This window comes from Sturnira hondurensis, unplaced genomic scaffold (genome assembly GCF_014824575.4).
Source record: "Sturnira hondurensis isolate 20B ecotype Veracruz unplaced genomic scaffold, ASM1482457v3 Scaffold0019216, whole genome shotgun sequence".
NCBI lineage: Eukaryota > Metazoa > Chordata > Mammalia > Chiroptera > Phyllostomidae > Sturnira > Sturnira hondurensis.
Window position 1 is genome coordinate 5,589,550 of NW_028091847.1, and position 26,576 is coordinate 5,616,125.

Below are 26,576 nucleotides of genomic sequence, written 5' to 3' on the forward strand. Positions count from 1 at the left end.
TTTCCTTCCGTGGAACTCGCTTCCGCTCCCAGAATTCCCGCCTGCAATTCAAACTGGAAAATGGCGGGGACTGCTAAGTTGGAGGTCCTTTCGGCTCCGGGGGATGTGGAGAGAGCAGCCGGGACAGAAGACCGGACCTCGGGCCCCGCCACTGCTAGTCAGGACTTCCGTGTGCGCTGCACCTCGAAGCGGGCCGTGATGGAACTGGTGGAACTGTGCGGCCGCTTCGTGCAACAGCTCGGGGACTCGCTGCCGGATAAGATTCGGGAGCCCGCGCTGCGAGATGCGCAGTGGGTAGGGGCCCAGTAGTACCCGCTTGTCACCTTCTTTACTCCGGGTCTCAGAGCTCAAGGTCCTGCGCAAGGTGTTAGCGGGGTTAACGGTGCTCCATGCTCGGGCAGAGCAGCTTGAAAAACTCGAGGGAACGCAGCAGATATAGTGTCCGCTGGGAATTATTAATTACTTAGAACAGCGCTGACCATTAGAAAAATACAAGGCGAGTTATGTGTATAACTTGAAATTAAAAGTACGAGAAAAATTGGCGAAATTAATTTTAATAATGTACTTTTATTTGACCCACTAGGCCTAAGGCTTCGTTTCAATTTGTGGTAATAGAAAAACGAACGAGGTATTTTTCCATTCCTTTGTTCGGACTAACCTTTTCAAACCTAGTGTCTGAAATTTACAGCTCATGTTCTTTCGGACTAGCCACGTTTTAAGCCTCACTAGTCACAGTGACTAGTGAGTGACCCCCCTGTTGGATTGAATAGAGAGACTCTGTGAGTTGTCCAGGAAAGAATCCTGGAAGTCAGTCGGCCACCAGGCTAGCGTTTGGTCTTTCCCTTGGCCAGGTTTAGAATATCTGGTAAAGAGGGTGAAAACATTTCCCCTACAAGTCTGAAGTAGATAAGGAAGCTGTCTTAATTATAAACTTCTCCAAACACTGGCCCTTATAACATATTGCCCTTCCTTTAAAGAATATCTAGCAAAGCCTTGAAGAAGGAAGGTTTTTTTTTAGGGTGTGGGGAGAGATACAACAAATTCAGGGATTAGTGCCTGTCATAAGGAAGCACACAATTTCTGTGTAGAAAGTTTTTTTTTTTTTTTTGTAAATCTTACCGTGCAGCACACCTGTGAATGTGAATGAGCACAATGCAAACCATAAAAATAAAGATTAAGCTCTGGTGGCATGGCTCAGGTCGTGTGAGCATCCTTCGTACATCAGCACGGTTGTGGGTTCAGTCCCAGTCAGGGCACAAACCTAGATGGAGGGTTCAATCCCAGATAGGGTGCAACAGGAGGCAACTGAGCAATGTTTTTCTCTCATGTAGGCGTTTCTCTCTTTCTCTTCCTCTGTCTCCAAATCAATAAACATATCCTCTGGTGAGGATTTAAAAAAATAAAAGTTAAGTGGAGGAAGAATAAAAAAACATTCCCTGAGTTGTGTTTGTGTATTCTAGTTTTGGATCTAGTGGTTCTTATTTCCTCCTTGCAACAAGGGAAGAATACAGACATTCTTAGTGAGTTTTTTGGAGAAGATTGTTTTATTGTGTAATGATCTTAAGAGTTTACCCCTTTCTAGGAGGTACTAAGGTAAACTAAGGGAATTGACTTGTGTTTATTTTACATAAGAGAACAAATAAAAGGCAGAGGCTTTAATTATGTTGATGTGTGTCTAAAACCACATAATGTAGTAATAGATTTTATTTAAAAAATAGTATTGGTACAATTGTGTCAACCCTATAAAGATAATTTGTTTCCTCAGATAATCCTTGGAAGTCCATATATAAAGTAAATATTTATTTTTATTTTTTAAAAAGACTTTATTGACTTATTTTTAGAGAGGGGAAGGAGAGAAAATCTATGTGAGAGAGAAATGTCTGTCAGTTGCCTCTCACACACCCCCAGCTGGAGACCTAGCCTGCAACTCTGGCCTGTGCTCTTTGGTTTGCAGGATGACACCCAACCCACTGAGCCACACCAGTCAGGGCTAAAATAAAATATTTTACTTTATACTATTTTTAAAGTGTAAAATATGTAGTTTATTTCATAGTTACACATTATTTGATTTATGCTTATTTTTAATTTACAAAATCTACCAAATACATCCTCATTGTAAAAAATAGCATAATGCAAAATCCTTGAATTTCCCTCCTCTATCCCTCTTCCTTCCTGTATGTGTCCTGATTGGGCATCAAACCCACAACCTCAGCCTATTGGAACAAACACTCTAACCAGCTGAGCTACTTGGCCAGGACTCCATCCCTTTACTTTCAGTCTGTGTGTATCTTTCATTCTGAGGTGGGTCTCTTGTAGATTGCATATGTGTGGGTCTGGTTTTCTTATTCAGCCACTTAAGTCTTTTAATAGGAGCAGTTAAGCTGTTTACTAAAAGGGATGTCATTTTGTTCTTTTAACCCCGCAGAGGTTGCAGCTGATCTGAGAGATACAAACTCTTAAATTGTTACATAAATTGAGTAAGTAGGTTTAAGGTCATGACCAGCTACACATTTGTATGCGACTAATGTTAAGCCGTAATGTTTAAGCCACCTTTGTGGTTATAACACGTGTTTAGTAAGGGTGGGTTATATTCAGATATTCAATAGTAAGTTGTACGGGAGAGATACTGCAAACTCCGAAGTCATTGATGGTATAGTTGTTTATTTTCTGTGAACTTGGAAGTCAGTGTTGTTGGGTTTTTTTCTTCCCCATTTACCATTGAAAATGGCTGGAAAAATATATTCATTCAGTAATCTAAGTGATGTTGAAGAACTTCAGCAAATGCTGCTGATCAGTGATTTTGTGTCACTTAAAATATTTTTGTGAGTGTCGTAAAAAGTATTCATGCCTCAAGCACAGCAATATTGTTTGTGGTGACTGGTGCAAACATTTTGCAAGCCAAATACTGAAGAGTCTGATTAATTAATGTTAAAGACATTTTTTAGCAATATCCATGTTTTTGTTATCCATGTTATTTAAAAAGAAATTTTTTAAATGTTATGTTTCTTTGCTGATTTCCAGATTGTAACAGAAAAAAATAAAAAATTATGTACTTTATTATATAAATACAATAAATACAAATTTGCAGTGTTTTTAATATTTTTTCCACATTTCAGCATAATAGTGATGAATGTGTCTTGGATATGTGCGACCTACGCTATAATTTTTTTGACTGCGACCTCTGTGGGGTTAACTATATTCCTTTGTTTATTTTTTTTCTTCTGTCTTTTTTCCCCTTCTTCTTCCCTTTAACATTTCTTGTAGTACTGGTTTGGTGGTAACCAACTCCTTTAGCTTTTTCTTATCTGGGAAGCTCTTTATTTTTCCCTCAATTTTAAATGCTAGCCTTGCTGGGAAAGTAGTCTTGGTTGTAGGTCCTTGCTTTTCATCACTGAATATTTCATGCTAATCCCTTCTGGTCTGAAATATTCTGTTGAGAAATCAGGTGACAGATTTATGGGGACTCCCTTGTAGGTAACTATTTTTCTGTTGCTGCTTTTAGGATTCTCTCTGTCTTTAACTTTTGCCATTTTAATGATGTGCCTTGGTGTGGTATTAGCTTTTATTTTTTACTTCATTTGAAAAGTACATGCTTTTGTTTACAAGAATATTCTAAAATTTTGGATCAAATTATAATGGCTATCAGAGCAAAAGTGTAGGTAGAATCAATTGAAGTGGAATTGTCATTGAAAATAAGTATACTAATAGGCCAGTTTGCTACTTTTTTTAATATCACCTATCACAAATCCAAAATTACTTTGTCAAAATATTTAAATTCAGTATTGAAAATTATGTTTAGTGACTTGACTATTGTGAATTTATTGCAGACTTTCGAATCAGCTGTACAAGAGAATGTCAGCATTAACGGGCAAGCATGGCAAGACGCTTCAGATGATTGTTTCAGAGGTAAGGGATTTAACTTTTGTCTTCTGTCATTAATTTCTGACTTATTCTTGTAGCTAGTTTTATGTCAAATGCTAATTTTTAATCTCCATTTTCAGTGTTACTTCTCTTTAAAAAATATTTTACTGGGTGGGGGAGCAGAAAACTAATCTAGAAGACTACTGAAGTTGTAGCCTGGGGTAAACAACAGAGTGGGTACCTGATCCTTTATATTTTCTGTCTGGCATTCTCACCGAGACTTTCATCTGATTAATCTTCAAAAGTACCCATGTCATTCGTTCATTGGAATATTCTGTGGGACTGTCCCCAGATGAAGAAACAGGCCCAGAGAATTACTGTGATTAATAGCTTGTGAATCAAGTTGTGGTTTTACAAGCGATCGTTAGCGTAGAAGTACCTTGGGACTGTGAGGTTAAACCGTGAGAGTGCCATGTCAAGGATGAGAGGTCAGAAACATCCTTAAAAAGACAGAATACTTTCCTGGCACAAAGCAGACTTGACTGTACCTTAACTAATGTTATTGACATATCTAAAGAAATCAAAGGTGTTTTTTTTTTAAATTATTGATTGATTTTAGATAGAGGAAGGCGGGGAGAGAGAGGAAAGTGGGAAAGAAACACTGATTTGTTGTTGCACATATTTATGCCTTCATTGGTTAAATCTTTTTTTAATCATCACCCAAGGATACAGTTATTGATTTTAGAGAGGATGTAGGGTGGGTAGAGAGAAAAACATCTTTGCGAGAGAGAAACATTGATCGGTTGCCTTCTGTACATTGTTCCACTTATATATGCATTTGATTGGTTGATTCTTGTATGTGCCCTGACTGGGTATCAAACTTGCAAATTTGGTGTATCGGGACAGTATTACCCAGCCAGGGCCAAAGTTTTGATAGAAAGAAGATGTTCAGTGTAGAGGGAAAAATTCAATAGAAAAATAATGATCAGTGTGGGGGAGAAGCAGAATTCTTCAGCAGTGCCAGGAGGAGGTCTGTCTTGACAAGAGGGCCAGAGTATCTTCCCTATCCCTGTAGTGATACTGCGGAGATCTGACTGGCGTAACTTAATGCAACTGTTAAGTGTTCTGATTATTCAGTTGTACTCTCGAGCTGATTCCAAGTCCACCATATAGCCCTCTCAAGTTACAATTTTCCTTCTTAAAATAATACTTTACCCAGAAGACTTCACTGTCTTCTCCTTGGGATTATTACAGGAGTGTGCAAAGTAATATAATATTAATAAATAATAATACTAGAATAAACTCTGTTGCACATACAACTGTAAACCTACTTTTGCACACCCCTGTATAGTAGTTATCTCTTCAAAGCTACCAAGCTGTGTTTTCTGGTTTATATATTAAAACATTAAAAACACTAACATTGGATTTCTCAAATATCAGATTGATTATTAGAGGAGAGGGAGTGTGTCAGAACCACCTAGAGGTTTTTTCTTTTTATTCTGTTGATTTGAGAGAGAGAAACATTGATTTGTTGTTCCACTTACTTACGCATTCATTGGTTGATTCTTTTGTGTTCCTGAACTGGGGATTGAACGTGCAACCTTTTGGTGGATTGGGATGATGCTCTAACCCACTGAGCTAACTGGCCAAGGCCTAGTGGTATTTTTGAGCTACACAGCCTTTACTGTGCCTTTAACTGACTCTCTTTCTCTGAAGTCACTTTGGTTGCTTTATTGTTTGGTACAGACTGCCTTTAGCAATATGATTCATCAATTTATAGATTAACAAATGATTCCCTGACAGGTTGGAGCATGTATATTTTTGTCTCCCTTCCCCCTTATAACTGAGAGAAAATAGTTATAATGCTTCTACCTTTTTTCATGGGCACATGATAAATACCAGACACTATGCCAGATGCTGGGAAATTAGGTGCAAAGACATTACCTTACCATTTAGGAACTTATCATTAATGGAAAGAAATGGACCAGGAATCAGTTATACTCTTTGGGAAGTGCAATTAGATTTAACAGAGTTGGTTGTTAAATTAAATGCATGTAATAAGAATGCTGGATGAAAAGAAGGTAGGAAGGACGTTTAAAGTAAAGAAAACCCCATGCGCAAAGGCACAAAGGAGTGCTACGTTTGGAACATGTCAGAAGTGAGTTGGGAAAACTGACAGATATGGCCAGACAGTTAAGTTGGGGCCAGATCACAGAGAGCCCTGTAGGATATGCTGAGGAGTTTATACTTTACCTTGTAGGTAGTGGGAAACCAGTGATGGTTTTTAAAGTAGAACTTACATGGAAAGGTTGTGCTTTGGAAAGCTCACTGCTGGCCTTGTGTGAGGATGGATAGGAGAAGGGAGAAATTCACAGCAGGCCGGCCTTCGAGAGGTTATTGCAATAATACAGCAAAAGATGATGAAGACCTGTCCTAAGACAGCAGGAAAGGAGAGAAAGAGAAAGAGCTGCAGGAGATGTCCAGCAGGTGGAATTAAAGGATTTGTATCCGATCCTGGTACAAACAGTAAGTAAGGTTCACAAGGACAGAGGTGTTTGTTTATTTTGTTCACTGAGATCATTGTATAAATGAACAAATGAGTGAACATACGAATATACACATTAGTGAAGCCAACTTCCTGTCTGCTCCTTAGTTTCTCTGAATGCCCTTAATTTCAGGAGGATCAACCAGACACATTTAAGAATTACAATGTAAATTCTTTGAGAGCAGGAACTATATTTGTTTTCCTCATCACTGGGATTCAACTTGTAGCTTGACACAAAGTAGGCATTCTCTAAATATTTGTTAAATTAGTGACTAAGTCTTCCCTGCCCAGCTTGTTTATACATTTCACTTCTATGGCTGTGTCATTAGGTAGCACTGAGGAACCATTTTCCTCACATAGAAGTTTTAGCTGAGAGTCTTGATTTTTTTTTTTAACTGATCGAGAAATAGATTATTCCTTTCAGGTTAGTGATTGAACTTTTCAAATGGACAAATTAAATTTTAGGGAGGGCTGAATGAATTTTCAAAGTAAGAATGACTTTCTCTCATAACATTCTTCAAAAGAAGTAATTTAGTTGGACTTAATATTTGTTACGTGAATAAAAGGCCGTACCTGGTGTACCAATTATATTTACTCAGTATGTAAGTAAATGCAGATATATATCAGAGTGTCTCAAAATGTTTCAAAAAAATGTGTATCACACTTCTCCCTAAAGAAGCTTCCCAGCCTAGACTTTGACACAGCAGGACACTTGCTTTCAGACCAGGGAAGCTGACGACCCAGCTCTTTAGTATTTAACTACTTAGTATTTATTATTCCTTAAAATGATTTTCAGAATAATGTTGATATATCACCTGTATTCATTTTATCTGGGGTGCTTAATATCTGGACCCCATTCCAGAGACCTACTGAATCAAAATTTCTGCTCTTTTGACGAGTTCCCTAGTTTCATTCTGCTAAAATTTGAGACTCTATTTAAAAACATAGGGAATCAGCCTATAAAATGGTTTTAGCTAAATGAAGTCACTGTATCTTTTACTTTTTTCCACCATTTATCCAGTTTCACCTATTTCAGATCCAGCTACTCTATTTACTCTTATATTACAGTTTTGTTTAAGCACATAAAAAAAATAAAAATAAAAACTTCTTAGCGTCCCTGACATTAAATGCTCTTTACAGCCTAGTTCTTTTATCATCCTTCTTTCCTTATACTTTATCCTGCAGCCATTTAGAACTCTTTCAGTTTCCAAAGACTCTATGATCTTGCAAATACTGTTTCCTCTGCCTGAAATGCTTACCCCTATTATTATTTTGTTACCTCTTTTTATGGAATGGATTTATACTTACATTCCAAGTCCCAGCCCAAACGTTACTTACTCTGTAGTCTTAAATTCCACATGCAGAGTTAGTGTTCCAGTGTCTGCGTCCTGGTAGCATTTTGTTCACACACCTGTTGCATTTGTCAAGTTGCTCTGCAGTTATCTGTCTGCTCCTGCAGTGAACCGTGAGCTCTCAGAGAGAGGGCTCCGATTTCTCTGATTTCAGCCTGGCTTCCCACAGGTGCTTAGTAATTGATTATTCAATGCGTAAATGAATCACCAAAGTGGGACCATCCATTAACTTGCCATATTTGTTTTCCTTAATTATTTTGTGTTTTCCAAAGTTAGTTTATTCACATTATATTTTCATATATAATAAAGAATTGTGTTTTAAGGATTTTTTTTATTTTTTTCTCTTAAATAGATTCTGATATTAAAGAACTTGAAGATCAGTTTGATGAAATCATAGTAGATTTAGCCACAAAACGCAAGCAGTATCCCAGAAAGATCCTTGAATGTGTCATAAAAATTATAAAAGCAAAACAAGAAATTCTGGTAAGATGATTTATCTTTAAAATAGTGTATTTTATGTTATGTAAATATAAGATCCATGTAGAGAGAATGATATTTCATTTTATCCGTTCTGCCTTAATTACTACTGCTTGTCTCTTACAAGACGTTTTCCTTTTCTAAATCACACTAGGTAGTTGTTGTTGTTTTCTCTTGTTTTTGTTTTATTTTCTCACCACAAGTTTATTCAGCACAAAATAACCCCTCTAACTTAACTGAGGTGGTTGACCATGCCCACCACCAGATCCTCCTCTTACACCGGAATCCGGCTGCTGACCCAGCCCCAGCTTCTGGTCGGCACCCAGGGCACAGCGCTCTGTCTGTAGGCGTCTCTGCCCACTTCCCCTCCTGTGCATCCTGCAGGGCCCTCACCCTCCAGGCCTTCGGAGCCTCAGGCCTGCTGTAGTGCAGTGTGGCGGGCGTGATCTCGGGGCGGATGGAGGCAACCACGGCGGTACTGGATGCCTTTGTTGGTAAGGTACCTGCGGAAGTGCCTCTGTGAAGGAAACAGCTGCTGTGCCAGGGCCGGAGCTCAAAAGGAAGGGGCGTGGCCACACTGGGTTTTGAGCACAACTGATGCTGATGTAGAATTTGAAGATGGAAGACTGACAATGACTATGAGTCCGAGACCAGGAAGGAAAAAGAAATGTATCTTTTAAGGCTTTTCTTTCTATTTGGCATTTGTGTTCGGCAAATTATTTTGTGTATGATTATACATTTTGGAAGATGCTTTAGTTAAATCGATGACGACAATTGAGTACCTGTTCATAATACTGAAATTTGCTTTGTGAATTGTGTGTTATTTGTTCAGCTCCCAAAATAATGATGAGGTGAGAGTGGGTTTGCTGGGAGTAGCTTTGCCCGGGCAGTGAGAAATACCTGTTGTTTTATATTGTGATGTACTGTTTGCCCTTAGGTTTTCAAATGAGCATGCTTTACATGTAAACCTTTTGACTGCTTTCCTTTCTGGAATCGTTTTAGATAGTAAAGGCAGGTACTTTATCTAAAATATTTTAGTCATTCAATGAGAAAAATATTTATAAGCAGAATCTTTTTTTTCTTCTCTAGCAATCTTCAAAGAAATACCTTAATTTCTCAACCCCTTTTTAAAGTTGCCTTAGAAAAAACATTCAGCATGTGTTTACATTTGAGTGTCTCCTTTCCTGTTAACTACCCCTTTCTCCGTGAAGAAAGCCTAGTAATCAGTATTGCAGAGAATAAAGAAAGTTTGCAGTCCTAGGTGAGGTGCTGCTGTGGAAGGTTGAAAAAGTGGTGCGAAATGGAGGGTGTGAAGGTACCGAAGGCAGCCTTTTAGAAAACCTTTTTGGCTCTAGCTAGCTTTGAGCAAGAGTGAGGAGGAACATTTCCTCTTCCCCTTTGCCTGAGCTGTGGGTCCTGTCCCCACAGTTCTGCCGCTGGAGACCCGCGCACCACAGGGTGGGCAGGCCTTGCTGTGCTGATGTGGGGTGGCCACTTTAAAGAGTTTGTGGGAATAGGAGTCTGAGTTCCAAACACTTTTCTTAAAGTGAACTTTTGGAAAACAATTCATAATTTGGAGACTACCTAGTTGCTTGAAATACAAAATTTAGTCCCTGTGCCTTTAATTTGCTGGATTACTTTTCTTCTTAAAATTTTTTGTGGTGCAGTTTCTTAGAGTATGCAGTAGGTGGCAATATTGTAAAAGTTATAATTCAGACTTAGATTTGACTGATCTTTTCTTCATTTCCCCTCCATTCCCTACAGACTGCAGGATTTAATTTTTGTTTATTTTTTATTTTTTTGCTAACGAATGGTACTGCTGACTAATAATACATTTGCTTACATTAGCTGAAGAAAATGCTTATATGAGGCATTAAGTAGTGAAATTAAATCTGTTTTAATTTATGTTGTTTAGAAGCAGTACCACCCTGTTGTGCACCCATTGGACCTAAAATCTGACCCCGATCCAGGTGAGTCTATTCATTTGTGGTAAAAACGAAGCATCAACTTGTAGTTTCTCTGAGTTCCTGATACTCTTTTAAGGGTGTCAGCATCATGGGTATCTTCTTTTTGATGCTTTAACTCACTACTAGTCATCCATGTTTAGCTCCTCACTAAGGTTTATGAAGACCTGCTGACACGGAATCTCTAGGAGTAGGACCCAGGAATCTAGACTTTTATAAAGCTTTCTCCTGACCTAGACTTTCATAACACCTTTCCAGTCTCCAACTCCTATTACAATGCCCTCCCGTCTGACTGCTGTTCTTTGCACTACGATCCATTCTTTGCACTACAGCCAAACTTACACTAGTGAAGTGTGCATGATGTCACGCTCCAGTGCGATAACCTCCATTGGTTTTTTGTCCTTTACAAAATGAAATCCACCAAAAACATAATGTTGGATTTCAGGAGAACTATACACACTTGTTATGCCTTTGAACTCAATTCTGTTTCCATTTAGATATGTTCTCTAAAAAGAAATCAAATTGATACAAAGTTATTTAAATCCAGAAACAGAATTGGCATTGCTAAAAACGTGGATCATATGTTTTTAAATGGCTCCATTCTCGTATTTAAAAATTTGTAACAGTTTTCCTAAGAAATCTTTTAGAATTTTCTTGGTACTCCAATGTACTGTTTCTGAGTATTAGTGAAACAGTTATGACCTTGGTTTATCTGTAAGGGACATTTATATGTATGGCTTTGAGTACCTTACTTTTATTGCATTCTGAGCTACTTCCTGACAGCCCCCACCCTCTGCCCCCACGCCCCCTCCAGGTCTCCCAAGCTGATGGAATACACTGAGAGAGGGAGGTACAAGTGTACAGATACTCTGACCTCGCTTAAAATCACATCATTCACTGTGAAACAAAAATTGACCTAGGACCTAATGCTTAATTGTCATGGTTCACTAAAAGGGATAGTTGCCAAAATGCAGTAGTTGAAACATACTTGTTTTAGCTCTGAATAAAATAAAAATAATTGAAACTTGTGGTATCATTATATACTCAAATATTATAATTTCTAGATACAGCTAATTCTCATTTAAAGAACTTTAATAACCTTTTTATCTTAGAAGGAAAACAAATTTACTTAATGACTTGTTGCAGGTCTATGTGATTTTATTTCTACCATTCCGGGTATGCAGTATTAGAAAAATCTCTGTAAAATATGATTCTGACTGCAGGGGTAAGCAAAGGAGTAATCAGAATCTATCTTTTGCACACATTTTGAAGAAATTTTGTCATGCATTTTCATAATGTTTATAAGCTTAGAACCACATCAGCTCATTACGCCCAGCAAAATGAGCTCGCAGTTTTACTGCTATCCATCCTTGGACAAGTCATTTCAAGCATTAGTTTCTTTATGACAAATTCTAGAAATGGAGCCTGATGCTTTAGGTATGAATACCAGCTGTGTCACTAAATATTACAGAGACGTCCTGCCTGCTCTTTTGAGGTTGTGTTACGAGTCATGTGAGATAAGGGTAGACTTATCATGTAGACTGTGACTAAAATACACACGTAGTAGCTAGTAGAGAAACGCTGTGTAATAATAACTCTGGTGTACATTTTATCCCACTTACAGTGACGTGTTTATAATACTGTGTAGCTTGTGATGCATCTAACTGGTAAAATCACATGAAATTAATTTAAATGGTTTAGGAGGAATGTGGAAAGCATAAATCGATGTGGGACCTAAAAATCTAAATGAACTGCAGGAGAAAATTTATTGGAACTTCTTGAAAGTTTCTTTTTGTTATTAGACTGTTAAGTGATATCAATGTTTTTGAAAGCTGACACTTTTAAAGAAGGTTGTCTGGTTTCCAAACCAAAACAGTCCTCCCTTTGTATCTGTGGTGGGGGATTGGTTCCAGGACCCCCGAGGATATCAAATCCACAGATGCTTAAGTCTCTTATATAAAATAGTATAGTATTTGCATATAATCTACCTATATCCTCCTATGTAGTTTAAGTCATCTCTCAATTACTTATTATACCCAATACAATGTAAGTGCTATGTAAATAGTTATACTATATTGTCTAGGGAATAATGACAAGGAAAAATGTCTGTACGTGTTCAGCACAGATTCAGCCATCATAGGCCTAACCACATTGTACATGTCAGCAACAGTGTAACATTTTGTCCACGTTTGGTTGAATCCATGGATGTAGAACCCGTGGATAGGGAGGGCCACCTCTGCCGAGGCAGTGTATATAGTATTGATTGGGCATAGTTGTGTTAGGAACCTTAGGAGATACAGAGGTAAAACAGGTGGATTCTCCCCATAAAGAGCTATGTCTGAGTGGAAGAAATAAGAGATGAACGTAAAACAGGATTCTTTCGTGCCCTCTAACTAGTTCCTTTCCCAGTCTTCTCCATCTGATAAATGGCACCGTCATGTACATACTGCTTTAGCCAGAAATCAACCTTGAGCTTTTTTCTCCTATGTTTCTTATATCCAGCCTATCAATAAATTCTATAAACCATTCCCTTGAAATATAATCTTAATGTACTTCATCTCATTATTGTCACCTGTAGTCTAGGTCACCATTACTCTTAAGTGGATTTCTCAACATGCTTTCTGGAAGGTCTTCCTGTTTTACTCTTGCTCTCTTCCATCCCATTGCTTAGCCATCAGGCACAGTTGATTTAAACATTTGTTTTGGAAATATTTCAGACAGATAGAAAATATACAGTACCACATAATCGCATCTTTGTACCTACTACTCATATTTGACCAGGGCTGTTCACATTTTGCCAAACTTGCTCCAGACCTTTTTAGAAACTGAAAGGTATGGTCACAGTGGACACCCCTTTGTAGCCCTCCACCGTCCCCTTCTGTTCCCTCCTCAGAAGTAACCACTATCCTCGGCTGAGTGAATCCTTGTTCCCTGTTCTTGCTCTTGTGCTTTCACTTCATAGATATGTATCCGTAAACAGTGCGTGCATCTGTTTTTAAGCTTTGTATAGAGTGTATCATACTGATCATACCATTCTGCAACTTACATTTCCCCTCAACAATATATACACACACAGCTGTCCATTCATTTAGCTTGGACAGTAGGACTCGGGAGTGTGCCTATACCACCCTCGATCCAGTCCCCTTCTGTTGGATGCTTGGATTGTTGTCGGGTTTTTATGTTCAGTTTTGTTTTGTTTTTTTGTGGTTATAGCCAGTATTACAATGGCTGTTCTTATCTCTGTCTTCTTGTATGGTATAAATATGCCACAGATGTTCTGGGGTAGATTTCTGGAAGCAGAATTTCTAGGTAATAGGACTTGATTCTGTTCTGCTTTATTATTCCTCCAGGGTGCTGGTATTAGTTTACATTCCCACCAGCAGTGTTTAAAAGTTTTGCTTACCCATGTTTTGCCAGCAATTGAATTGTTTCTCTCTCCGTCCATATACATACATACATATGTATATATGTACATACATACAGGAGTGGGCAAAAGTAGTTCTACAGTTTTTATATGGAAAAAGATATGCAGGTTATGGTCATTACAATAGCTTTATTGACTCAGACAGATGCTATTCACAACTGTGTATATGGACATGTGTACCGTAATTCATACACACACACAAGGGGGAACTCAAAAAAACAAATTACCTTCTGGGCTACAAAGGGTATCCCGGCTTCCGTAGCTAGGTGAGTGTTCTACGAACCCATTTGTGTTGGGGCACCAGCTGGCTTCGGAGAATTTTTTTGGACTCTCATTGTGTTTGCCCATTTCGTGATGGATGATTTATGGGCACACCTGCCCATACTGTGCTGAGTGTTCAGTGTTTGACCAAAATGCCCCATGACCTTTGTGCCCCACCCTCCCTATTCACTCCATCTTGCCTTGAGTGACCTTTTGGTTTCCCTGGATGGAAATAGTCCTAGAGGTAAACATTTTGCTGATGTGGAAGAGGTAAAGCAAAAACGGCAGCACTAAAGGCATCAGAATCGATGAGTTCAATAACTGTTTTGAGCGGTGAGAAAATGTCTCAATAGATACACTGCATCAAGTGGAGAGTACTTTGAGGGTGACTGAAGTTTAAACATTTAAGAATAAATACACAGTTTTTAAAATTCCAGGCTTCTTTGGGGGTCCCCTCAATAATATATATGTTTAAAGTGAGGTTGAGCATCCTTCCCATGGTTTTTTTGACTCTACAGTTTCTTATGTGAATCGCCTAGTTATAGCCTTTGTCCATTTTCTGTGGGGTGGTTTGAACTTTTCTTATTCATCTCTAAGAGTCCTACACTCAGTCACACCACACACACCCATGCGCACACACATTCTAGATGTTAATCCTTTGGTTACCAGCACTGCAAAGATTTGCTCTCAAGTTTTGGCTTGGCTTTTGACTTTATTCACGGTGACTACATAGTGTTAATATACATCATACGTAGATCTTGAATATGTCTGAAGTTTTAAACATTCTGTGAGGGCGGGATCTGATTTCTGCCACACCAGTAGCCAGTTACCTCAGCCTCATTTATGGAGCAGTCTGTTCGTCTTTTCTCCTATAATGTTGCTCTCTGATACACAGGGGTTCCTTATATTTGGGGGTCTGTTTCTGGGCTCTCTTTAATTTTGTTAGTTGATACGGTTTCTCTGCAGCATTGTCACAGTTTTTAAGTTACTGTAGTTTTATGAGAACTCTTGATATCTTGCAATTTCCTCAAAATTTTATTGCCTGTTCTTGGTCCTTTATTGTGCTGTAGGAATTGTTAGGGTCAACTTGTTAAATTGCATGAAAAATCTCAGTGGGATTTGATTGGAATTGCATTTAATTTATAGATTTTTACAGATTAGTGTGGAGAGAAGTACCATCTATCTTCAAATTTTATATAAAATTTACAGTGTAAGTGTTTACAATATGGGTGAACAAATTTCCTATTTGTGAACATGTTATGTCTCATTCTGAGTTTTTCGCAGTGTTCTTCAGTTGTGTCTCATTGGCAGGTGCAGTGAAGACGGTTGTCGCGTGCTCCCTGCTTGCTGTGCTGGGAACGGTGCTGCACAGTCGGGGGCGGCTGTGGTAGCCGCTCTGTGGTGCGTGCGGGGAGTGTTTAAAACTCGTGATGAAGGTGGTTGTATGGAAAAATAGTGTTTCATAGGTTTCTCTGTGTGGACTTTGCATATTTTTTATGTTCCTAGGTACCTTACCTTTTTGTAGCTGTAATCAATGGTAACATTTTAGGGTTTGGAGAAGAGGTCGGTTTAGTGTTTAGGAACACCAGTGAATTTACTTGCTGAACTCTGGGGGTTTATCTAGTTTCAGTTAGATTCCCTTAGATGTAGATAAATCATTTGCAAGTAGTGATGGGATTTGTCTTTTTCTAACTTTATACATTTTTTGGCTTGTTACATTGGCTAGAACCTCTAATATAATGTTGAATGATAGTGGTGACAGGGATCATAATATTTTTAAATTATAAAAAATGTTTAAATTTTATTGAATGCTTTTGTATCAACTGGGATCATGTATTTGTTTAACCAGCTTTACTGAGGTATACTTTATATGTAAGAAAATACATCCATTTTAAGTGTGAAGTTTGAGTTTTGACAAATGCGTGTAACAGTGTAACCATCGCCACAGTTCAGACGCAGAACGTGTTCCCTCGTCCATAACGTTCCCTTGGGTCTCCAGATCACAGGCTTCTGACTCCGACCCTGAGAGTGTGGTGAACTAGCACTGGTGGGTGTTTCTGGTCGTGATCTTCGCATTCATAGAGCAAACCCCAGTTTCTCATTAATGCATTTTCCCTTTCATACACTGTTGAACTAAACTGTCTACTCAGCTTTTAGTATATTTACCTGTTGTATATTTGCATCTATAGACACACACACACACAAAATGATGAGGTTTTCAAGCATACTGTCCCTTTCCAGTTTTGTCCTTGAGGTTATGCTGTGCTCATAAACAGTTTGTAAGCATAGAGGTTATTTGATTTTTGAAGAATGGATATAAGATTCATCTATAAAACAGTCTAAGCCTAATGTATGTGTGTATGGGGGGATGATAGTTGACTTAATTGATTTAGTGTACTTTTTCATTTCTGCTTCATAGAAATTTAATTTTGTATATGGTTTGGGATATGCTTTGTACATTTTCTGTATTTAGCCGATGACATTTGGGACAAAGGTAGAGAGTTTATGAAGTTCCAAATCAACTTGACTAAAAGTCCAAGAGACTTTTAAAAACACAAGTCAGTTTTCACTTCTCCTTTAAAAACTTAAAACATATAATAAGCTTCACAGTCCTTGGCATTCCCTTACATGCTCTGGCTCCCACCTGCCTCTCTGAATTCCTGTCAGGCGCTTGCCTTTTTGCTTACTCACCCTAATTAAAATAGCCTCTCCTTGGTTCTCTATCATAACCTGTTTACTTCCTTGATAGCGTTTGTTACACTGTGTAAGTACTTGTGTGTTCCCTTGTTTATGGTCTCACAAAACTGAGCCTGCATTATCGTAGCCAGCATGTAGCACCTTGCTCAATAAATGCTGAATGACCATTCTTCATCCACGCATTCAGTATGTTCATTGAATGTAGACCTTCACCAGAACTGTTCTCAACGTGGAGGGTGTAGCAGGGGCCAACACAGACAGGGTCCTTGCTCTGTGGGTTGTACATTCTCATGGGAGCAGAAAAGGATAAACAGACCTCAAATTAAATAAGTAACATCAGTGCTAGGGTGATGTGCTTAGGTATGGGAAACACTTTTCTGAGGAAGTAACAAGAAGGAGTTTATCTTGTGACAAGAGGAAGAGCTTTTCAATGAGAAGAGCTAGAACGAGGTTCCTAAGTCAAGAGTGGGCTTGGATATTTATGGAACAAAAAACTGCAGAGGCTGTAGTGGAGGGATTGGTGGGAAAGAGCACTGCAGGATAAGGTTACAGGCTCGGCGGTGGCGGGGAGACACAGCCAGGAGTCTGAAAGTCTTGGGCGTCTTCAGTACTGAGGGAGCTGGTGAGGTGCGGGTGGGAGTGGGCGCAGGGGGCTACGTACCTGCTGCCCAGCGGGTGTGTTCCACACCTCTGTTGAAGTTGGAGCGTAGGGTTATCTCCCCCTGCCCAGTGTTTGGTTTCACCGTCACCGGGTGTGCGGCTTCACAATTCACGGTTCTTGCTGTAGCTTCAGCTGCTCCTTTAGAAACCACTGTAAGCCGTACATCCTGTGTTACATGCTTGCTCATTCATGCCCATAAAATACATTGGATATAAGAAGGAACTTCTTCACTAATGCTTTTTTGGTGAATTCCTGAATTTGTGCAGGCTTTTGGAAGTTCATGTGTCCTAGTTTAGTCAGTGCAGTGACCTGAAAGCAAAACTAGGTTGATTACTTAATCTTTCATTTCCACTTTTTCGTTTCCCTGTGTTTTACAAAGCCAGTGACTAGGGAAGGCCGTGTCCTCAAGGGTGTCTAACTTCCACATTTTTAAGAGCAAACTTTATTTTTAATATCCTTGCATCAACCTTATGATGAGCTGTCTACCTACTAATAAGATGAGTTTTCACAATCTTTTGTGATTCTGTTAATAAAACTAATAATTGCTTGCATGTTATCTTCTTTTAAAAAATATTCTTTGAAATTAATTGAAGAGAATCCCTTCTTTTCCCGGTCCTTCACTAGACGTGTAGTGATGACAAGGAGCTATTTTCAGTCTGTCTGCAGTGGACCTGATGGTACTTCCAGTTCTTTTGCTGGCCCTGCAAGCAGAGGACTGAAGAGTTAGTTCCCCTTCTTGCCTAGTAATGCCAACTTGCTTCAGCCGCCGCCAGCACTTTTACAGGTAGCGCCCACGTACACATGGCCGTGTTTCAAGAACTCATATTTAATCTGACCTTTGGAATTGAATGCATTTCCCCTGAAAAACATTTACTAATGGTATTATAAATAAATATGTTTCTAGGCTACCCTTTAATGACCTATTTAACCTATAATGTAGCTGAACTGCTATACATGTATTGTGAAAAATATTAGGAAAATCACATTTCAGGTGCACCTTACTTCTACTACATGTTTAAATAGGATTTGGGAGGGTAGTTTGGATCTTTAAACACCTTTGTTCATGAGGGGAGGGCGAACAGCAGTGCCGTGAAGACGTCCCCATCGAGCTGGTGCAGAGAAAGCCATTGGGGACGGGTCTGGAGGGAGTCCCCTCCACCTCCCGCACGGCAGGACTGCCATCGGCATGCCAGGCATTCTTCAGTCACGTGTTTGTGTACCGGGGTGCCCACATGCTCTGACTAGCTACAGAAATAGCCTTGAGAGAGAGAGAGTAAAAAGCTTACATATTTTGAAATTTCCTAGCCAGTTAATGATGGAAATGTTTTTATGATGCCTTTATACATAACATAGTCACATACTTAGTTTTCTCCCCTTTGTATATATTTTCTAAAGATTTTATTTATTTATCTTTAGAGGGGGAGAAAAGGAGAGGAGAGAAATATCAATGTATGGTTGCCTCTCGTGAGTCCCCTGCTGGGAACTGACCTGCAAGCCAGGCATGTGCCCTGACTGGGAATCGAACCATGGTTGTGTGGTTTGCAGGCCCATGTTCAATCCACTGAGCTATACCAGCCAGGGCCCCTTTGTATATTTTTTTTAAAATCTTTGTGTTTGGTTCTGTTCCTAAAGTTATTGGTTCTTTTTAGTTTTCAATGAAAGGAATTTAATTCACTTAACTTAAAGGTACTATAACATTAATAGTTAAAGTAGATTTAACTATAGAATTGTTCTATTAATTCTTTACTAGGTGTAATCTATTTTTTATTTCAAGAGGTTTTCATTATGTTGGAGCTAATTTTTGACCATTTTTAACTCATGAATATAGTATGATTCTTGGCAAAGTGATATTTTACAAAGTTACTTATAGAATATACAAGAGCAAGTGCTTGGGATTCTGGGAAGTGTGGTTCTAATTCTCTTCAATTCTGCGCACATTTTTCAGCTGTCGCAGCGGGTTTCCTTATCTGTAAAAGGAGCCTGATGAAACCTGCTTGCCTCACAGGGTTGCCAAAGGGACTGCATAAGATTGATGGGCATGAGTGCCAGCTCGCACTGCTGGAAGAATGGCCCGTCGGGGTCAAGTAGGGAAGTTCAGGCCATTGTGTTTCTCTCTGACCTCTCTCTGTCTTTTCATAACCAAGTTCTCACTCATCGGCTTCACTTTTCATCTCTCACTTTGTCAAAAAATCCCCCAGTAGTAGTAGTGTGAATATGTGGACTGATCATTGCTCGTTTTATGTTCGCTTTGTGCTGTTGTGTCTGTCAGTAATTCTTTCCCAAACACTTCAACAAAACTGTAAAATTCCTCTCACTGCGGTAAACACTTCAGGTTATCCATCAAATCCATTTGTACAACCTTTTCCTTTCTCCTGAGACACTCCCCTGGGAGCCCTTTGTCCTCCTGTTCTAATCTGGCCTGGCCACGCTCTGGGCCCCGTGCTCGGTGTGTATCCTGTCTGCTCCTGTCCGCATCACCCTGGGAATTTCCTTCGCTTCTCTTCTGTTTTGAATCATGTTTCCTGGTTCCTGTGTTTTCTTCTTTCTTGATTTATTCCCTTGTTTTGGTACAGCACTTCCTCTACCACCCACCTATGCCCCTTCCCCATCCCACCCCCTCCTCCCCAGCCCCCAGCACCTAATCCTTTTTGGGCGACTCCCTATAACACCTGTGAAGCTTCTGCTCTCCATTCACTCCCCCTGCTGGGATTGACCTCACCCTCCTTTGTGCCTGCACAGCACCCTCTATCGTAGCCTTGTCTAGCAAGCTATGCAGCACCTGCTCTGCACGCCAGGGATTGTGTTCAGCACTAGGGAGTCCAAGGTTAAGAGAATGAGCTTCTTGCTCCCAAGGAAGTTCTGAAAGATAAGTGACACCTTGGTTGTCATTGGGGGGGCGGTAGTGCCCTCTAGTGGCCGTTTTGAAAAAGTGGGAGTTGAAAAGTTGCTTACCATAGTAAGCGGCAGGGGTGGAGGAGATACACCTGACATTTTTTAGTCACAGGACAGGAGCACTGAATGTCTTACACGTGCAGCACAACTTTAGAATGTTCCACCAGACGTCCATTTGTGAAAACCTCTTTATAATTGTCCAAGCCTGAGGCCTAATTCCTTTTACACACAAACCCAAACTACCCCTGGCGCTTTTTACATCGCCATTGTTTGCGCAGCAGATGGAGAACAGCGACTGTTGTCCATCAGTGTGAGTTCATGCAGGTTTTCTAAGTAGCACGTGTTTATAAAACATTTAGGAGACCTTGGGTGATAGATTGTTCTATAGACCATGCAATAACAATGAAGAATGTGATTGCCTTGTTCTATTATAAAAGTAAGACAACTTTCTAGAGTAAATATTTAAGGTATTTTATTCATTCTGTGTGTGTGCGTGTGTGCATTGGGGTATAACGCACAGCGCCCAGCTCCACGTGTTCACCCCACACACACGAACACGCGGGACTGCCACCTTGTGTCCGGGTGCCCAGTCTGCACAGTTGGGAAACGGGGGGTGAGCTTATTTTTAAACAGTGTTAGTTTGATTTTCAAGTAATGTGCCCATTGAATTTTCATGTGTACACTAATTACAATTCTGAAAATATAGGGCAACTATGAACTTGGACAGGAGAAAATGGCTTTTTTTTTTTTTTTATTAACCTCAAACTGAAAGTTATGTTTCCTTCCCTCGTGAATGCAGGAAACTGTGGCAGTGGTAGGGCCTGTGACTTTGTTTTGCTACTAGAAGCCGCAGATGTTTTCAATTTCCCTTGTTCTAGATACAGAGTTGTTTATACTCATTATTTCATATTATGGTAAATAGTACAACTGCCACTCGATGCTGTTGTTTAAGTCACCAATAAAAGAACATATATATCACCTATACAATTTTTAAATAACTTTTTTAAATTTTATTTTAAAACATTCTGATATCCTAGAGTAAGCAAAACTAATAATGTGTAGTGATAGAAGTCATACAAATCATTGTTTCTTATGGACAAGAGTGACTGGAGAGGAGAACAAGAGAACTTTCTAGAGTGATGGAAATGTTCGTGTCCTGGTGTGTATATGTCAAAGGTGGCGAAATGTGAAGCTTAAGATACACACTTCACTGTGTGTAAATTATACCTCAACTGAAAAACCAAATACCTCATTAAAAATATTCTGAGAAGGGGTCCAGAGGCTTCACCAAAATTCCAGAGGAGTTTCTGGTAACAGGAGTAATTCAGACCCTTTTCTCGAGGCCGTCATGGTACATTTCTCCTTTGAGTGCCTTCTTCCTCAGGTGCTTTTTGCTATTCATTTTATTTTTTTCTAAAACTGTTCTCCCTCTTTTGAGCTAAAGAGTCAAAAAAGAAAAGCAGCAGCTCTGAAAGCCATTCTTTTCTTGGTTTACTTGCCAGTTTTTTAAAGCTGATAAAGCAGTAGTCCTAACGTAATTATGTACTTGCTCTTAGACTTTAAGTAATTCTAATGAGGACTACTTTTCTAAAAACTAATTTGTAGACGGTTTCATAATGGTATGATTTTTCACATTTCCAATTGCTCTTGGAGTTTTAGTAGGATTTCTATCCCTTTATCACTGAATATGCAGTTCTGTTATGAAGTAGCAATGAACATGTATAAGAAATTGGAAGAAAATAAAATGTATTTGGAATTAGAAAAGCATCGAGGAAGTAAGAAAAACTAATACTACTGACAATGCATTCCAGAAATTTCATTTAGGTATTTTAAAAAATATTTTATTAATTTTTTTTTAGAGAGAGAGAAAGAGAGAGACAGAAACGGCGATGTGTGAGAGCAACATGGATTGGTTGCCTCTTGTGCATCCCCAACTGGGGACCTGGCCTGTAACCCAGGCACGTGCCCTGACTGGGAATCGAACCAGAGGTTCACAGGCAGATGCTGAATCCACTGAGCCACACCAGCCAGGGGTTATTTAGGTATTTTTGATGTGGTGTGATTACAAATTCTAAGTCCAACTATGTTTTTTTTTTTTAATATTTTATTTATTTATTTATTTCTAGAGGGGAAGGAAAGGAGAGAGGGAGAGAAATATCAATGTATGGTTGCCTCTGCCGAGGACACACAATGAATCATGTGTCCCCTGCCAGGAACTGGCCTGCAACCTAGGCATGTGCCCTGACTGGGAATCGAACCGCGATCCTCTGGTTCTCAGGCCTGTGCTCAATCCACTGAGCTATGCCAGCCAGGGCCTAAGTCCAACTATGTTTCGTGAAATTGAGAGTAGTACAAATATCAGGCACCAGCCTGTGTTTACTTTGAATGTGAGATAGTGCTTGCAGTTGTTCAGCGCAGCGGCAGGTGACGCACCACGTGAGCAGGCTGCCTTCTGAGGGCAGCTGTTGCGGCTGCTCAGTGCAGCGCCTGCTGTCTGTCGTCTCAGGCATGTAACTCCTGGTTTCACTCTCCTGTTCACTCTGTGTTGTTAGTCTTTTCATAGTCCCAGTGAATTCGATAGGTCACTTGTTTCACTAGATGTCAAACTAGGCTAAGAAAGGCTGTGCGGAGGCGGGTAGTCCTGACAGGCGTTTAACTAGAACACGTCTGCATGGCCTTTCTGACTTGTTATCAGATTGTGAACAACCTAAACACTGTTGGGCGGTTTCTTTGCAGCCTCTCGTGTGGACAGTCTGAAATGCAGAGGAGAAACAGTGGCTAAGGAAATCAGTCAAGCCATGAAGGTAAAAGCTATGTGCTAAAACATAAAATGAACAAAGTATGTAGCTGGGTGCTTGTTTGCTTTTAACAACCATATGTGTTTTAGTCCGTTGTAATAGGAATTCTTAGTAGTTTTAAAAATAGATCTTTAATGAAGTAAATGAACAGATCTTTAATTGAGAACAGTAACACTCAGAATAACTACTGTTTATTAGGTACCTACTCTGTACCAGTATCATGCCTGGCTTCTTTAAAGGTTGGTTATATTTTTGCGTTCTGAGAGTTAACAGTCTAACAAACAACTTCAGGTCTAATACCAGCCAACAGTTGGTGAGCATTTAGTGTGGACCGGGCGCCTTCTGACTGCTTTACACGTATCACCTCGTTTAACCCTTCCAGTGACCCTGTGAGGTAGGTGCTGCTGTTACCCTGCTTTCCAGACGAGGAAACGGGGCACAGAGAGGCGACTTAGATTGCCCAGGCAAATAACTCAGCTAGGATTTAAACCCTGGTTATTTGGATCCAGCGCCTATACTCTTAGCCACTGTATTATACAGCATGTCAAATTGGAGTTTTATTACTACAAAATTGTTTGTATTTTTGGCATCATTTTATATAAACAGGAAAACATTTTAATTCTAGCATATGCAAATTACCTTTAATCTCCTTCATAATCTCCCCTGTTCTTAAAATTGTTATAATATTCTTTTGTGGTTTGTATTGATGCCATGATTTTCGCATAGTGTATTCCTAATCAAGAGTTGACAGACTAGGTTGGGCCAGGCTAAAATCCAGCCTAGTGCTTCTTTTTGGGAAATAAAACTTCATTGGAATCCAGCCATGTCTATTCATTTACTTATTGTCTGTTCATTTACTTATTGTCTATTGTCTGTGACTTCTTTACATTACAGTGAAAGAGCTGAATAGTTGTGACAGACATAAGCCCCTGAGATCCTAAAACATGAAAAATGTGCCGTCATTGCTCTTGATGATGAAGGTTTCTGAAATACTTGTCTAAAATGTGGAATTTCAGACATTAAAAACTTAGCTCTGAAATCCTGTCACCTCCTGCTCTGCTGAAGTTTTCTCTTACCACCAGGCATTTGAAGGAGTAGAATGTATCTTTTTAGTCTTAGCTTTTAGCTAAAATTCCTAAAACTCGTATTTAAAGGTGAAGTTGAATATCCACCACCCCAAAAACTAGGTCTTAGGAAAAGCTGTGACCTGAGAATGAAAATGCTAGAGTGTCGTGTTCATCCCTGTGTGTTCGTGTTTCGGCCCAAGATTAACGTTGACTGTTGCTGTTTGTTTGCTTTTCGAAGTCCTTGCCTGCATTAATTGAACAAGGAGATGGATTTTCCCAAGTTTTAAAGATGCAGCCTATTATCCAGCTCCAGAGAATCCACCAAGAAGTCTTTTCCAGTTGTTACAGGAAGCCAGATGTTAAATCTGAGAACTTTATAACACAAATAGAAACCACTCCAACAGAGACTGCTACCCGGAGAACTAGTAACATGGTGCTGAAAAGAAAGCAAACTAAAGACTGCCCCCAGAGAAAATGGTATCCATTGCGGCCAAAGAGGATTAATCTTGATACATAAGCTGTTTTTGATTACCTGGGAGTTGAAATTAGGCACTACCAACATTTAGTTTAAAGTCTGATGCCCAGACAGGACTTCATTAAAAAGCAACAAAGTAACTCTTTAGTGATTTCTTTATACAAACATGGTCGGGCTTGCTCTGTTCAGGGGTATGATGTGGGATCGCATCTCTTCAGCATTCTGTCTGTAGTGGATGAAGAGCATGGGTTTAAAGCACCGGCACAAAGCCCGTCTGTGGCACTAATGGCGCAACCTCCTGCTGCCCCTCAATGCCATCGATGCATGGCTGCCTTGCAGCTCTTACGGAAGTTCACGAGTGACACGTTCCACCCGGTTTCTGGGTACACTGCTTTCTTCAAAAGGAGCTGTGTAACAGTCATCCTCCTGCAAGTGCTGAACAGATCGCCAGTTCTGCTCGGGAGCACGTGGGGATATTTTTTTGTCTGTTTTCAATGCAATTTGTTTTATTAAATTAATGTACAGATGACAAGACTGGCTTTGACTTTGTCACTCCAGTTCAGCTAGTTCAGATCTGTGGGGTCAATTTAGGGTTTTGTTTTTGTTTTGCTATAAGACAAGACAACTATTATTTGTGCAAGACTTTCTCTCAAATAAAAATTGGCATGTAGCCATATTTTTTGTCCACACTTTGGTTTTCCATAGGCCTTTTAACTTTTAAACATAATTTGACTTGGGAAAAACAGGTTTTTAAAAATGGATTTCTCATTATTTTTTGTACATGATTCCAGTTGAAAAATATATCAGAATAATACATTAACCAATTGTCCTGTGGAACAAATAGAGATGCAAGCATACTGAGCTGTTTTATGTTTAGGGATGTGTACATACCAAGGCTATAATCACTGGTACAAGTCTGCGGGGGCTGAGGTGCCCGTGTTTCCAACATTCGACTAGTTTCTTAAAGCTCTCGATGTGCCTCTTACATTGATATCACGTAGCCAGGGCCTCCGAACTGGTCAGCTTCCCTTTTTGGTGACTACGCCCTCATTCATTTGCAAAGGAATTTGCTATAATCATGAGATTGGAAAAGCTGTACTTCTTGTGTTCATTATGTCTTAATAATCATAAATGTCAAAATGTAACAGAAAGCCTATCTCAGTGAGGAAAACTTACATAGCTTCTTTATTGTATCTGTATTTTGATGTTACAATTTGAGATCTGTATATTTGTGTAAAGTAGTTTGTTTTTTATTAAAATAATATGCAGTGACTGAAGTCTCGATACTGTGTTTTTTTAAGACTTGTCTTGGGCATTCTCGAGCTCAGCTTTAGTTGGATGGTATTGGCACCTTGCATTCCAGAACGTACTAAGTTTCATTTTAAAATTGTTTTGAGACTACAGAATTTTGCTATTCTGAGGCAGTGCTAACTTTTTCATAATATAAAATTCTATATGAGTTATTTCATTCCAAAAGCCTGCAAACAAGAGAATTATTAATTCTTCTAGATTGGACAACTGCATTGTGATTGTAAAAGAAAATGTTTTTCTTTTTAAAGTGATATATATTGAGATATGTATTGTTTAACGGACTTGATGTTTTGGATTTGCTCTGAAATACATCAGCAAAGAAAAAAAAAAGGAATAGCTTAAACAAATGTGGCAAAAAATCTTGATAATGTTGGATCTGTGTGTTGAATATATTCTTTCTACTCTTGTGTGTATTTGGAAATTTTTATAGTAAAAAAAAAGTTTGTTTTATTTTCAAACCCCCAGACAGAGAGCTGAAACTCAAACTCCCATGGAAAGGTCACGTTTCACTCCCCAGTGAGACACCAGGCTGTCAAGGGAAATGCCACTGGGAAAACCATGCATTAGCGTTATTAACTAAGGTCAATGTCAGTGGTATTGGTGACAGTGTTGGTCATATATATTTTTAGGAAGATAAATTGAATCTCTGCATAGGTCAAAGTGATGAAAAGTAAGAAACTAGCAAGCTAAAGTGATGAAAAGTAAGAAAGTCTATAGTTATAGGAAATGTTGAAGGAAAAAATAGAACATTAAATGTTGACTTTCCTATAGTAAAAAGAAGGCTGGATTGG

At 39.2% G+C, this 26,576-nt stretch overlaps 1 protein-coding gene across 1 annotated transcript; it reads left to right on the top strand.

Moving 5' to 3' along the window:
* The first annotated feature begins 50 nt into the window (after window positions 1-50).
* Window positions 51-25,744, top strand: NSL1 (NSL1 component of MIS12 kinetochore complex). The gene is made up of 6 exons (XM_037071039.1): window positions 51-294; window positions 3,828-3,906; window positions 8,111-8,241; window positions 10,151-10,205; window positions 22,871-22,938; window positions 24,238-25,744. The coding sequence occupies exons 1-6, from the start codon at window positions 61-63 to the stop codon at window positions 24,514-24,516; spliced, it is 846 nt and encodes a 281-aa protein (XP_036926934.1). The 5' UTR covers window positions 51-60; the 3' UTR covers window positions 24,517-25,744.
* Window positions 25,745-26,576: the final 832 nt, after the last annotated feature.

Coding starts and splice junctions, on each gene's coding strand:
- NSL1 (XM_037071039.1), top strand. CDS start 61: ATGGCGGGGACTGCTAAGTTGGAGGTCCTTTCGGCTCCGGGGGATGTG. Junction 8,242..10,150: donor AAGCAAAACAAGAAATTCTG/GTAAGATGATTT, acceptor TATGTTGTTTAG/AAGCAGTACCACCCTGTTGT. Junction 10,206..22,870: donor AAAATCTGACCCCGATCCAG/GTGAGTCTATTC, acceptor GTTTCTTTGCAG/CCTCTCGTGTGGACAGTCTG.